The sequence below is a fragment of the Chlamydomonas reinhardtii genome, chromosome 1 (assembly GCF_000002595.2).
Source record: "Chlamydomonas reinhardtii strain CC-503 cw92 mt+ chromosome 1, whole genome shotgun sequence".
In the NCBI taxonomy this organism is placed as follows: Eukaryota; Viridiplantae; Chlorophyta; class Chlorophyceae; order Chlamydomonadales; family Chlamydomonadaceae; genus Chlamydomonas; species Chlamydomonas reinhardtii.
In genome coordinates this window covers 4,538,048-4,550,918 of record NC_057004.1, presented here as the reverse complement: position 1 = coordinate 4,550,918, position 12,871 = coordinate 4,538,048, and the positions used below count along the sequence as shown (strand labels likewise).

General features: G+C 64.2%; 3 protein-coding genes across 3 annotated transcripts; all 3 read left to right on the top strand.

Moving 5' to 3' along the window:
* Window positions 1–236: 236 nt before the first annotated feature.
* On the top strand, window positions 237–6,257 carry CHLRE_01g031004v5 (uncharacterized protein). Its single transcript, XM_043058637.1, has 5 exons — window positions 237–474; window positions 928–1,059; window positions 1,148–1,221; window positions 1,451–3,323; window positions 3,498–6,257. Exons 1-5 carry the CDS (start codon window positions 289–291, stop codon window positions 3,573–3,575), a joined length of 2,343 nt encoding a protein of 780 aa, XP_042928551.1. The 5' UTR covers window positions 237–288; the 3' UTR covers window positions 3,576–6,257.
* Window positions 6,258–6,466: 209 nt separating this feature from the next.
* On the top strand, window positions 6,467–8,558 carry CHLRE_01g030986v5 (uncharacterized protein). Its single transcript, XM_043058636.1, has one exon. It carries the CDS (start codon window positions 7,078–7,080, stop codon window positions 7,249–7,251), a length of 174 nt encoding a protein of 57 aa, XP_042928550.1. The 5' UTR covers window positions 6,467–7,077; the 3' UTR covers window positions 7,252–8,558.
* Window positions 8,559–10,276: 1,718 nt separating this feature from the next.
* CHLRE_01g030968v5 (uncharacterized protein) lies at window positions 10,277–12,858 on the top strand. Its single transcript, XM_043058635.1, has 2 exons — window positions 10,277–10,457; window positions 10,559–12,858. The coding sequence occupies exons 1-2, from the start codon at window positions 10,340–10,342 to the stop codon at window positions 12,193–12,195; spliced, it is 1,755 nt and encodes a 584-aa protein (XP_042928549.1). The 5' UTR covers window positions 10,277–10,339; the 3' UTR covers window positions 12,196–12,858.
* The last annotated feature ends 13 nt before the right edge of the window (window positions 12,859–12,871 follow it).

Sequence of the window (12,871 nt, the reverse complement as noted above, 5' to 3'; positions counted from 1 at the left end):
TCGCATGTGCATCGCTCGGCGTTTTTATGGTTTTGCAGCAGCGACCTCCCTGTCCTTGCTGTCCTCAGCAGCTTGGTTTAGGGATCTTATCATCTGTGGCTCAGGCCACAGCAGACACGCAGCCAGTCCAGTTCTTCGACCGCCGACATGAGTCGCGATTGGCCGACTCTGATCCATGAAGTTTTGCGAGCGGCTGCTCCGTCTGCATACTTATATACATCAGGGAAGAATCGTGTGTCATTACATTCATTTAGCCTTCCCAGGGCTGTTTGTGAGAAACAACGAGCAATGCTCCAAATCGGCAACTTCACCCTTCAACCCCCCAATGGCGGAGGGACTACGCTCTGCCACCTGCTCTCGGACGAGGGGCTGCTGCGGAAGCTGGCGCCTTCGCTAACGACGGGGGCGGAGGACTGCGTGAGCGCCCTGCGGGCGCTGAACCTGCCGGATAGTTTCTGGTGTTTTGAGTTCAAGGTGAAAATTTGCGTAAATGCTGCCTCGGCCGCGCGGGGGACGCTCCAGCGGCACCGCGTGCCGTTGGGCAAAAGTCGACGGTTAGCGCCGGGGACCGGGCGGGTGAGGGCCTCCTTTTGCGTTTGGAGAGCTCTAGAATGGTTCTAAGACCTGTGGTAGTGGATTGAGAAGGCTTGGCGGTCTTCTGGCTTCGCGAGGCGGCCGCAAGGGCAGACTCGCAGCGGGAACTTGGGCCGGCCGGCTCTCCGTGCGCGGCTCTGTTCGCGGCCTCGGCAGGGCTGCGTTTGCATCTTTGGGGCCAGCTCATTGCACTGCAAGTTCGCGGGCGAGACGGCTTTGACCTCCAGCGAAGCGAGAGCTGAGATGCTGAACGTCTGCTCTCACTACCTCGCCACTCACTACCTCGCCAGGCGGTGTGCTCGAGTAAAGTATCCCGCTTTTCACTTGTTTCAGGTCGTGCCCTGCGCGAAGACGTTCTCGCACAAGTGGACCCTGTGCCCCTGCGCACATATTGGCGAGACTGCGAGGCGCCGATGCCCGCGGACAGTCAACTACAAGGCAGTGCTGTGCCCGCTGGTGAAGGCGGTAAGCATATGAGTCCTGCTGCCCGAGTTCACGGCCAGCGGCCCTCACCGTTTCCCCTCCCTGTGCCCTTGGCCGGGTTCCTATGCAGAAAAAGACCTGCCCGCTCGGAGATGCCTGTGGTTATGCACACAATGTGTTTGAGCACTGGCTCCATCCGTCCAGGTAGGACTTTTCACAGGATAATTCGGGAGGTGGGAATGCGAGGCGGCCTGGCCGGCGCGTATCGTCGGGTCGTATTGTCGGCTTTGCTACAGTGTAGGCGGTGCGGGGAGTGCGGGCTAGCAGCGCCGCTGGAACACGTCGATTCAGGGCCAAGGCGACATGGCGTGCAGCATGTCTGCTCACTTTGGCGGACCCTCTGACGCTTACTCTGGCGGCCTCGGCGCGACAGGTACAAGACGCGGCTGTGCTCCTTCGGTCGCAACTGCAACCGCTCCATCTGCTTCTTTGCGCACAGCGCGGAGGAGCTGCGCTGCGTGCCCGCCTCTGACGAGCTGAAGGAGGGCGACGAGCGCGACTACCTGATGCAGCTCATCATGGCGCAGGAGAGCGGCCTGCTGCCGCCCACGCCCGGCATGCAGGCACCGCTGTCGCCCTCTATGATGCCGGGCATGAACGACCTGCTGTCGCAGGCGCTGCGCTCGCCGCTGCCGCCCTCGGGCCGCCCCTCGCTGAACGGCGTGTCGGCGCCTCTGCCCGCGCTGGGCAGCCTGGGCGCTGACGCGTCCGGCATGATCAGCGCGCGCCAGTCCGTGAACGGCCTACCCGACCTCATGACCACCGCGCGCGCCTCGATGTCCGGCATCCCCGACGCCGCCTCCGCGGCCGCTGCCGCCGCCTACGCGCGCGCGTCCATGTCGGGCGTGCCCGACCACACCAGCTTCATGGGCGGGGGCATGGGCGGCCCCGGCCGCGCCTCCATGCCCGGCCTGCCCGGCGATGTGGGCGGCCACGGCCCGCACGGGCACGGCCCGCACGGCCACATGATGGGCGGCCGTGGCTCGCTGAACGGCCTGGGGATGCCCCCCGGCGACCCGCTGTCGGTGGCCGGCGGGATGGGTAGCGGCCGGCCCTCGATGACGGGCGTGAACGACCCCGCCAACATGCTGCTGAGCATGAGCGTGCAGAACAGCATGCACCGCGCGCTGTCGTCCGAGCTGAACAGCAACGCCGTCTTCAGCACCGCCGCCATGCAGCGGGCGCTGTCGTCGGAGCTGGCCAGCAGCAACATGGCCGCCGCCGCCGCCGCCTTTAACGCCAACGCTGCGCAGGCGGCAATGGAGCGCGCCTTCTCGCGCGAGCTGGCGGCTGCCGGTGCGGCGTCGCCGCTGCACTCGGCGCACGCGGCCGCCGCGGCCATGGAGCGCGCATACTCGCAGCGCGAGGTGGGCGGCGGCGGCATGGGCGGCGGCGCGACGGCCAGCGCCATGGAACGCGCGCTGCAGCACTCGCGCTCCATGGGTAGCGGTAACGGCATGGACGGCCAGCGCTGCCTGGCGCACACGCCCTCCGTCAACAGCGTGGAGAGCGACTCGCTGCTGCACCTGCCGCGCGGCGGCCCCGGCGGCCACGGCCAGCACAGCGGCCTGCCCATGGGCAGCGCCGCCAGCTCCGGCATGATCGGCCCAGCCGGCGGCATGGCCGGCATGGGCTTCATGGGCGGCGCCGGTGGCCCCGGCATGCCCGTCGTTGATTTCGAGCCGCAGGCACCGCCGCGCCTGTCCGACCCCGGCGCCAACTTTGGCGGTATGCCGTCGCAGCAGCAGCAGCAGCCGATGCAGAGCCAGCACCAGCAGGCGCAGGGCCTGCTCAGCTCCAAGGACTTTGCCGGCTTCGAGACGCTGCTGCCGCTGGTGAACAACGCCCTGGCCAGCGGCGCGCTCAACCTGCCCGCCATGCGCCGCAGCAACAGCGGCAACAGCGCGAACAGCAACAGCGGCCGCGTGGTGTCGCCGCCGCTGGTGGACGCTGCCGGCTCGCCGACGCACTCGGGCAGCCGCACGCCGCCATCGCCGAGCGGCTCGGCGGGTGCGGGCGGCAGCGCCGAGCAACCGGTCGAGGCGGGCGGGTCGCCGTCGCGCGGTGGCGGCGGCGGGGGCAGCGGCGGCCCCGGCGGGCTGCCGGTGGATGCGCCCAGTGCTGCGGCATACGAGGGCATGCTGCGGCGTGTGGCGGCCGCGGCGGCGGCGGGCGGCACCGGCGTGGGCGCGGTGCCGGCGGGCGTGGACCAGGGCTACCTGACTGACCTGGTGGCGCGGTTGCAGGTGAGGTGTTTTGGTCCAGCGTCGTGGGGTTTCGTGCCGGCGCGTGGTTCATCACACCGCGTGCTGGTGACGGGCGAGTCTGGCAGCCGCGTTCGCTGCCTTGCGCGTGACGGAAGCCTGGGGACATGCTGCGCATGCCGCCGTGCCGATATATTTCTTGTCTCGCCTTCACAGGACCAGGGCGTGAACAAGGAGCAGCTAGTGTCGTCGCTGTCACAGCTGCTGGCTCAGCTACTGTCGGTGGGCAACTAAGCAGAGACGGCCAGGCGTGGGCAACGTTTGCCGTCAGTTGGTGGTGGCTGAGTAAGAAACGTGGGTCGCACGCGACCTCCGCAAAGCAGGTTGTTTTGAAGCCCATGCACATTATGCTTTTTTTAAGTTCATCCCCTTGGACCCTCTGAGGTTCTATCATTACGTAATGGTGGTGGTTGTTTTCAAACCCATATTGCTGTGCCTGGCATTTGCGCGCCGCCGCTGTGGACAGCTGACGGAGACCCCAACACGGTGGTGGCCGCTGTGGTTTGTTACGAGTCGGGTCGTGCGAGCTTTCCGGGGACGGGACCGCTTGAGGAGGTGTATATACCATTTGACCAGATGGAGGGGCGGGACTGAGCCGGCTGCTTGTGCTGCTGACAATCCATGGACTGCAAATGCCTTGCCGGAATGCACACACTTGACTCGGTGTCACACATGGGCTGTCATAGTAGTTCACTGCGTGTGTTTTCTGCTGTGGTCCGAAGTTGAGATGCTCCTCGGACAGCTATTGCACTGGCGCGGAAATCGTTGTTACGGGGGTGGAGAAGGCTGGCTGACTCAAATACCTGTTTGAGGAACTGATGCTGCTGATGCTGCGCTTGCATGGGGAAAGAGACCCCAAGTTTGGATTGAGAGGGCGTTCGTTATATCGCTACTGCTGCTGAAAGGGGCACTGCGTGGAGATGCCGCCACGTTGGGTCCTGCGCGCCATGTCTTGGCGCTAGTCTCGTGTGCCTCGGCATGACGCAGCGGAGTGGCGGGTGGGCAGGACTGCGGAACAAGCCCCGAACTCGCAAACAAAGGAGCGCTGCGCGGGACCCTTCCTGAAGGGTCTGATGTGCACGCATCTCCGCGGGGGCCCTGCATCGGGCCTCGCCATGCAGCTGAACTAGAAAGCGCAAGCTGCGGAACCCAACGGGCAAGGTGCTCGGGGTGGAAGATTAGATTTGCCATACTATCTATGGATTGGATGCTTTGCCTGTAGGGATTCTTGCAGTGCGCGGAAGGGAGACAGACACATTTGGGGAACGCGCGCAACACTCGCCTGCTGGCCGTGGGCGGTCAGCGGTTGCGATGCATAAACAGACGCACACTCCTAACAGGAGTTGGTGGACGGCGCGTGCTGGTAAGATTGTGGTATGGAGAATAATGCTCAAGGGTGGCGGGGGCTTCGTTGGGACGCACACATTCTGAACGGATGGTGGGATGCGGCTGCAGATTTGGATTCATATTTAGCGCTTGCGCATGTTCGCACAAACATCAGGACGCGCGCGAGCTCGGAAGGCGCGTGGTGCTGAGACTTGGGGTCGGCTGTGGGGATCGCGCATGTTTTGCGTGCAAAAAAAAGATATGCTGTTTGTTATATTATCATCTCCGCAGGGGCATCAGGGTGCTGTGCGGTATCACAGACAGTTGGAACGAATGGATGCTGCGAACGGGGTGCATCGAGTAAGGGGTGGTTGCCCCTGCCCGGCTCGAGTATTGAATGCCGTGCTTCGGCAGGAGTGTGCAGGGTGGGGCTGGCCCTTGCAATGTACTGCCCATGCGTGGCGGCCTGTGCGTGGTTTGGCACGCACCAGCCGCAACGAGATAGGGCGCGGCAAAAGGAGAACGCAAGGTTGCCGCTTCACGAGGGAATTCTTTAGCGCTTTTACGGAAAGTGTACATGAGCGCAGAGCTGGCTACTCCCCAACCCCCATGCCTTGGCATACAGGCCGCGGCGTCGCGGTAGGCGTGGTGAAGATGCGAATGCTGTTTAGAGTGGACTAGCTCGCTGGAGCTCGCTGTTTGTTGGGCCGTGGGGCTTGCAGAGAAGGCGCACTTTCGGTGCTGCCGGCTTGATGCGGATGTGTAGACCGCAAGCGGGGGCTGCGTGGATGCTTTGATGAAGAAGGTATGTGTGCTTGAACCGCGGCGCTGTGCTGGGATGACAAGGGCCGATGCTGGTGCGCAAATGGGGCTGCATGAGGTAACTAACCACATTGTTGCTTTTTGGAGAAGTGCGACAGAGCCTCGGATGCCCTCGTTTGGCCAGTGGCAGTCTGCTTGCGTGGGCGGGCTTGTCGGATGTCGTGTTATACCTATTGCCGGGTTTAAATTGCCTCAGCCCAAGTTTGTTTCTTGCTGCTGTGGCTCTCGTCTGAAGGACCCTGAGTAGCATAACGCTACAATTCATAGCCACGTGGCATGACGAGCAACATGTGCCGTGAGAGTGCCGTTTCGTTCTTTCCGTATACACGTATTGGGTGCGCAACCGATTCATTCCAACGCTGCCGGGAGGCCGGTGGCGTAGGCGGCGTTGCCTTAGCAGGCGCGGAGACGGAGGAGCTAGGCATACAAGACGTGTTTTTACATGCGTGGTGCTGTGCGAGTATTGCGATACAACGTGGGGGTAAGATATCGTGTGCGGTCCTACCTGACGGGTTGCGGGTTCCCCCGGATGCCAGGTATGGAGCGTGAGGCATCATTGATGATAGTACAGAAGGGCGGCCCAGATTTCATCCCGAGCATAAATGCAACGGTTGCTGGAACGGCAGAGATATGATACTAGCGGACAAGGCAGGAATCTATTTGCGGACGCACAGACGTCGGCATGGTTGCTGACGAATAATCGATCTCGGATGCACGGCCTCACATTCGCGGTAAACCGCACGGGCAGCATTGTAACAGTCAACGGTAAATGTGCTCTTTGTAGTCGAGCTACAGCCTGAACGACCCCGGCTGTGTCCACCACATAAGAATGCGGATGTTATAGAGGGGACAGTCCCAGCACCCAGCATCACATAAGGCTTAAGTGGCAGACCTGAATGAGAAACAGATAATGCGGTGGGGTCTCAGCCCGCTCACCCGCTGTGCCTTGGCGAAAGTAGCACTGTCTGGCTCGAGTCATCCAAAGATACACGCGGCGCCCGTGACCCCATCGCCCCTTGGGAGTCGCGGCATTGGGCCAGAACAGCAGTGAACACAAAGGCCTGGACTCTGTTGGCAGCAGCGGACCAGCCGCTGCTGCGCTGCCTATGCAACCCACCAGCGGTGCAAGTCGTGCAACCCACAATTATTGACGAGTGTTGCGGAACTAATTGCGTACGTAGGCCAGAGCGGAAGGCGGAGTGGGCTTGCGCGAGCGGGCGGGGGCCACAGGCTGGCAGGGGCAAGTTGATGCAGGTGAACCCCCCATGCAGATGCCGGGAGTAACGGACAGCTGCCAAGATTTCGCGTCCAGGCTTCGTGCCAATGCGCGCGCCCTCGATGAGTGGCCGCGCAGGGCCGCGTTTCTATGAAAGTTGTTCGTCATCGCACCAACCGTCGACACGCGCTGCCCACCGAAACCGGTGCCGCGTCGACCGCAGTTCGTGCGGCTGCGGGCCGTGTGCCAATGTTTAAAGTACAATTTGCAAGGAAGAGTCGTGTGCATATCATAGGTACTTATATACATCAAGGAAGAGTCGTGTGTCATTACATTCATTTAGCCTTCCCAGTGTGTGAGAAACATCGAGCAATGCTCCAAATCGGCAATTTCACCCTTCAACCTCCTGGTGGGACTACTCTGTGCCACCTGCTCTCGGACGAGGGGCTGCTGCGGAAGCTGGCGCCTTTGCTAACAACGGGGGCGGAGGACTGCGTGAGCGCCCTGCGGGCGCTGAACCTGCCAGATAGCTTCTGGTGTTTTTGAGTTCAAGGTGAAAATTTGCGTAAATGCTGCCTCGGCCGCGCGGGGGACGCTCCAGCGGCACCGCGTGCCGTTGGGCAAAAGTCGACGGTTAGCGCCGGGGACCGGGCGGGTGAGGGCCTCCTTTTGCGTTTGGAGAGCTCTAGAATGGTTCTAAGACCTGTGGTAGTGGATTGAGAAGGCTTGGCGGTCTTCTGGCTTCGCGAGGCGGCGCAACGGCAGACTCGCAGCAGGAACTTGGGGGCCGGCTCTCCGTGCGCGGCTCCGTGCGCGGCTTTGTTCCCGCCTCGGCAGGGCTGCTTTGGGGCCAGCTCTTTGCACTGCAAGTTCGCGGGCGGGACGGCTTTGACCTCCCGCAAGTCCCTAGGGATGGCATCATGTGACATATATTAAGGTCTCTGAATGGTTCCCGGGCATAAACTCCAGCGAGAGCCGAAGTCGAAATGCTCAACGTCGAGCTCGCCAGGACTTTGCCCTACGCTATCAGGATGATCTACAGTATAGGTGAAACGAAGTCTGCACTAGATACATGTCCGAACTACCGCTTATGCGAGATATGGGCTCTGGTCAATTTCGCGACTTGAACCCTGACCAATATGTTTTAGTCCACTGTCGAGCACTACTGTCCACTAATGATTTAAGTTATGTACCTACAAAAAGGAGACGTCCAAATACTGCGGTAGGATTTGCCCCGCGCGACTCCGCTGACCGCTACGGCAAACATCCTCATCACCGCGTGCGTGGACGGCACGCCATGGCCAGCTGCGCTGAGCAAGCCGCCCAAGCGGCGCGGCTGGATTAGTGGCAGACTGGCAGTGGCGTCCGGATAAGTGATGGCAGGTGATTGGGAGTGTGTGCTGCAGCGTGTGTGCTGAGTATGGAGGAAAGCTTGATTCTGTCCCGGTCTGTCCTCCCCAGCCGTCTGGCCTAGGTCCGTTGACGTAGGGAGCTAGATAGGTTGATCCTGTCTCAGCGCGAGCCCCAATACACCGTCCTGAGTGGTCGTCTGTCCTAGGCGCAAACTCAACACATTGCTTCGGCATGTGGGTGTTGGTTATTTGGGGTTTGCGGGCGTGAGTCCCGCAAGGTTGCGTCCCGAACCGCGTGATAGGCGAGGTCAGTGCGGCAGTTGACGGCTCGTGGCCGGTCACGTCTGTCAGCCAGTCCCAGGCCGCAGGCGTGGCACCCGGGGGATATTGCCCCGGCTAGTGCGCACGTTTTGCTAACTACACACGCAGGATGTAGCGGACCAGACCCCCCAATACGGTGCCAGGCAGCATAGCTGCGCGTGTGTGTAACGCACCCGCCGTGAGTCCTAGCCAGCCGACCCCAATATCTCCAACAGGTTATGAGCCCCGCGTTGCGGTGACCCGCGCGCGGTAGGTTGTGCTTAGTGACTCCGGCTTTGTTAGGTCGCGATAACGGGTGTGCGAAACCCGGACGCTTTCGGTCTGCTCTCTTTCCCCCCCTCTTCTTTCTCTCGGCGGTCGACTGCTTGCTTTCGCGGAGCGTCTACTCTCCAGCAGCACGTCGCCGTCAGGTGTCTAGGGGTGGGAGCTGTGCGCCCCGGCCGAGTCAACCGGCTGCGGCGGCTGCAGCGCGCGCGCCGCGCCCTTCCGGGCTGCAGCGGCGGCAGCAGCTGCGGGGGCGACAGCAACTGCAGTGCTGCAGCAGCGTCATCGCCACAGCAGCCTGCATGGGCACTTCAACATGAGTGAGTGTCTCCACCGGTCGCGTCGCGGGCATTGTGCCTCAGCGTAGCTCCACTGCCGCAGCAGTAGGGCTCGACTGCTGGCGGGGTTGGCAGTTGCGGGGGCGTCGCGCGGCGCGGACAGCGGTGGCAGTGGGATATGGTGGTGCTGCTGATCGTGCTGTATGGACCTGGTCGGGCTGGCGGCGGCATAGTCAGCGCTGGGCCCTTGGCACCTGCACCGTCGGCGTCACTGACGTGCCGGCGGGCGCAGAAGCTATAGCGAGACCGCGGGCTGGCAGACCGCGGCAGTAGCGTAGCGTCAGCAGGCCTGCTACTGCGCGTCCCTCGCGTTGGTAGCGGCAGACAGCAGTGCGCAGCGGCTCGCCACAGGGTGCCCGCTTGTGCAGCAGCGTGCCGGGGCCCCGTGCCTTGGCGGCTGCCTGCTGTCCCCCTCCCTTGTGCCTCATCACTGCAGTTGACTTTGCAGTTGTGGCAGCAGCAAGCAGCGCGCCGTGCCTGCGAGCTACGGCGGCGGCAGCGGCGTCGCTGGACGTGTGTCTTTGCGGCGGCCGCGGACTACGGGTGGTCTTGCTGCCCTCCAAGTAGGTGCTTCGCGTGTGGGTATCAGCCGCGGGATTGGGTTACCGGTGGTGATGCCTCCGCGCCTGCAGCGCCGCCGGGCCAATGGCTTCGGCGGGTGCGCAGGTAGTCACGGCATGACCGGTGGCGGTGTGCACAGCGCTGGCGTGGGCTGGGAGACTTCGCCAGCAGCAGTGACTTCAGCATCTCAGCTACAGCGCGGCCGGACCCGGCCCAGCAGCAGTAGCAGCAACGGCGCGCTATGTGATTAGCAGCGACGGCAGGCCGCCGTTCTGAGTTTATGCGGCTAGCACGGCGGCTGCTGACCTACGGTACGTTGCTCATCTCCAGCACTCGCAGCAGCGGTGTGCGGTAGCAGGGGGAGGTTTCGCCAGCGACGGCGGAACTGTGCAGCAGATGCGTTACCCCGCTCCCATGTCACGCTGCCACGTGCAGCTTCCCTCTGTATTCCGGCGTGAGTCGCAGCAGTGGGGTGTGTGTTGGCAGCCCAGGCGTGGCGTCTGCAGCCTGCCCTATCGCGCTTCTCCCGGAGTCAGGACGGTCGAAGCTATTTCCCCGCCTAAGCATGCGTGCGGCTGGCAGTAACAGCGATGCCGCAGCGCTGGTGGCGGGAAGTGCTGCCGCGCCTGCGGGCAGCGGCGGCAAATGGCCAACCCTGGTTCCGCCGCGCCGTAAAGCAGCGGCGGCAGGCGCAGCATCTCATCACCATACCAGTGGGCAGCGGTGATGGTAGCCCTTGCCAGGCTATCTGCTTTGTAAGTGGCAATTCATTTGTGATGTGGGACGTGCAGTGGGCCAATGGGCTTCGCAGTATTCTCGTTCGCCGCAGTTGGGACTGGGCGGGCAAGCCTGTGCGGTGTTGTTGTGGCGACACATCTGTCCCCAACCTGCTCTTGCGCTAGCGCCTCTGGTGCTGGTGCGGACCACCATGCACTAGCAGCATATTGCTGCTGAGCCGCTGGCGCCTATGGCGCTGGCGGCGGCTTCGCCCCTTGCCCTCAGAATGTTCCCTTGCAGTTTTCAGCAGCTGTCAATGCTGCTACGTCTGCGGCGGCGGGGGGCGGTGTGTACGACAGCAGCTGTACGACAGCATCAGCGTGTTCGCCGCCACAGCCATTGCAGCAGTGAACCCGGATTCTCAGCCAGTTGGGTGGGACAACGGCGGGCCCGGCCTGCGCAGCCACCCGGCGGGCTCGGCCTGCGCAGCTCCGCGGGTGGGGTCCGCGGTAGCAGCAGTAGCATCAGCACCAGCCGCAGCAGCCTGGCCCTCCGAGGCCTCGGCAGCAGCAGCTACAGCGGCAGCGCCGCGCCGTCGCCGACGGGCGCGAGCAGCAGCCTGCTGTCCTTTCCCCACCGCGCGGTTGTCCTGGACCACCAGTTCCGGCGGCCACGTGTTCGTCGGCCGCGACTTGAGCGGAGACAACATGCTGGGCCCCAACGCAGGCGGCAGTAGCAGCAGCGTGGTGTCAGCCAGTGCTGGTGGCGGCAGCTCCAGGAGCGCCGCCGCCGTCTTCGACGTGCCCGTCGTTGACTCCGGCACCTTCGCTCACATCACGCCGCTCCTGCACCTGCTTCACGACTTCAAGCTGACCTCGAGAGTGAGTCACGTGCTGTGGGGGGATGGTCGCAGCAGCCCAGTCAAGGGATTGGGGACTCTCCGGATGCTCTCGGGAGGCCAGCTCGTGGACGTGACGGGCGTGCTGTACGTGCCAGCAGCCCACCTCACCCTGCTATCCGTGCGCCGGCTGGCGGCCAGCGGCACTAGGGTAGTCTTCGAGGGGGGGGGGGACGTGACCATAGGGCACGCCGGCCACATCCTCTTGCGCGGCCGGCTGCGCGACGGTCAGTACCCGCTGTCAGTGACCATGATGCCCGCCGTCATGGCGGCGCCCGCCATGGCGCCGCCGGCGGCCGGCGGCGGCCCCGCCGCGCCCACCGCGCCCCAGGGCGACAGCGGCGCCGCCGCCTCTGGTCACGACAGCGGCACACACACCACCGCCGCGCCTTCGGGCAGCGGCGGACCCAGCTCCAGCAGCAGCGCCAGCGCCGGTTCCAGCAGCAGCCACCCGGCGGGCGCGGCCTGCGCAGCCACCCGGCTGCTGCGGCTGGCGCCGCCACCTCCGGCGGCTGCTGGCCGCGCTGCCTCATGGCGGCTGCCGACCGCGCTGCCTTATGGCGGCTGCGGGCGGCGCTGCCACCTCGGCGGCTGCCGACCGCGCTGCCTCATGGCGGCTGCGGGCGGTGCTGCCATCTCGGGCGGCTGCCGACCGCGCTGCCTCATGGCGGCTGCGGGCGGCGCTGCCACCTCCGGCGGCTGCCGACCGCGCTGCCTCATGGCGGCTGCGGGCGGCGCTGCCACCTCGGCGGCTGCTGACTGCGCTGCCTCACGGCGGCTGCGGGCGGCGCTGCCACCTCCGCCGACCGCGCTGCCTCATGGCGGCAGCGGGCGGCGCTGCCACCTCCGGCGGCTGCTGGCCGCGCTGCCTCACGGCGGCTGCGGGCGGCACTGCCACCTCCGGCGGCTGCCGACCGCGCTGCCTCTTGACGGCAGCGGGCGGCGCTGCCACCTCGGCGGCTGCCGACCGCGCTGCCTCACGGCGGCAGCGGGCGGTGCTGCCACCACATGGCGGCCATTGATTGCGCAGCTCCGTTGAGGCTGCACGTCACGCCGTCGCCACAGTTTGCGGCGACCAGCCTGGACAGCAGCTCTAGCGTAACGGCTGGCTGCCTGCTTGTGCCAGCTTTGCGTGACTCAGTGGAGCCTAGAGTGACGGCGTCATCAGCAGCGGCGGTGTGCGCGCCTGATGCGCCCGTGTAATTTGAGCCTGGTTGGCAGCTTGGGTATAGCATATGGGCAGCGACTGGTGGCAGTGTGACTTGTGGTACGCGCGCCTGTGTTGCAGTGGGTCAACTAGCTAGCTGTGCCAGACGTGCTTCTTTGAGGGGGAGGTAATTCCTCCTCTGCGGCCAGTGATTGGCCTTGCCTGTTCCCCTTGTTGTTAGTTGGCTGTCATGTGGCGGTTGACTGTTGGACCCGGTTCGGTCCGAGGGGGAGTGTTGGTTATTTGGGGTTTGCGGGCGTGAGTCCCGCAAGGTTGCGTCCCGAACCGCGTGATAGGCGAGGTCAGTGCGGCAGTTGACGGCTCGTGGCCGGTCACGTCTGTCAGCCAGTCCCAGGCCGCAGGCGTGGCACCCGGGGGATATTGCCCCGGCTAGTGCGCACGTTTTGCTAACTACACCCGCAGGATGTAGCGGACCAGACCCCCCAATACGGTGCCAGGCAGCATAGCTGCGCGTGTGTGTAACGCACCCGCCGTGAGTCCTAGCCAG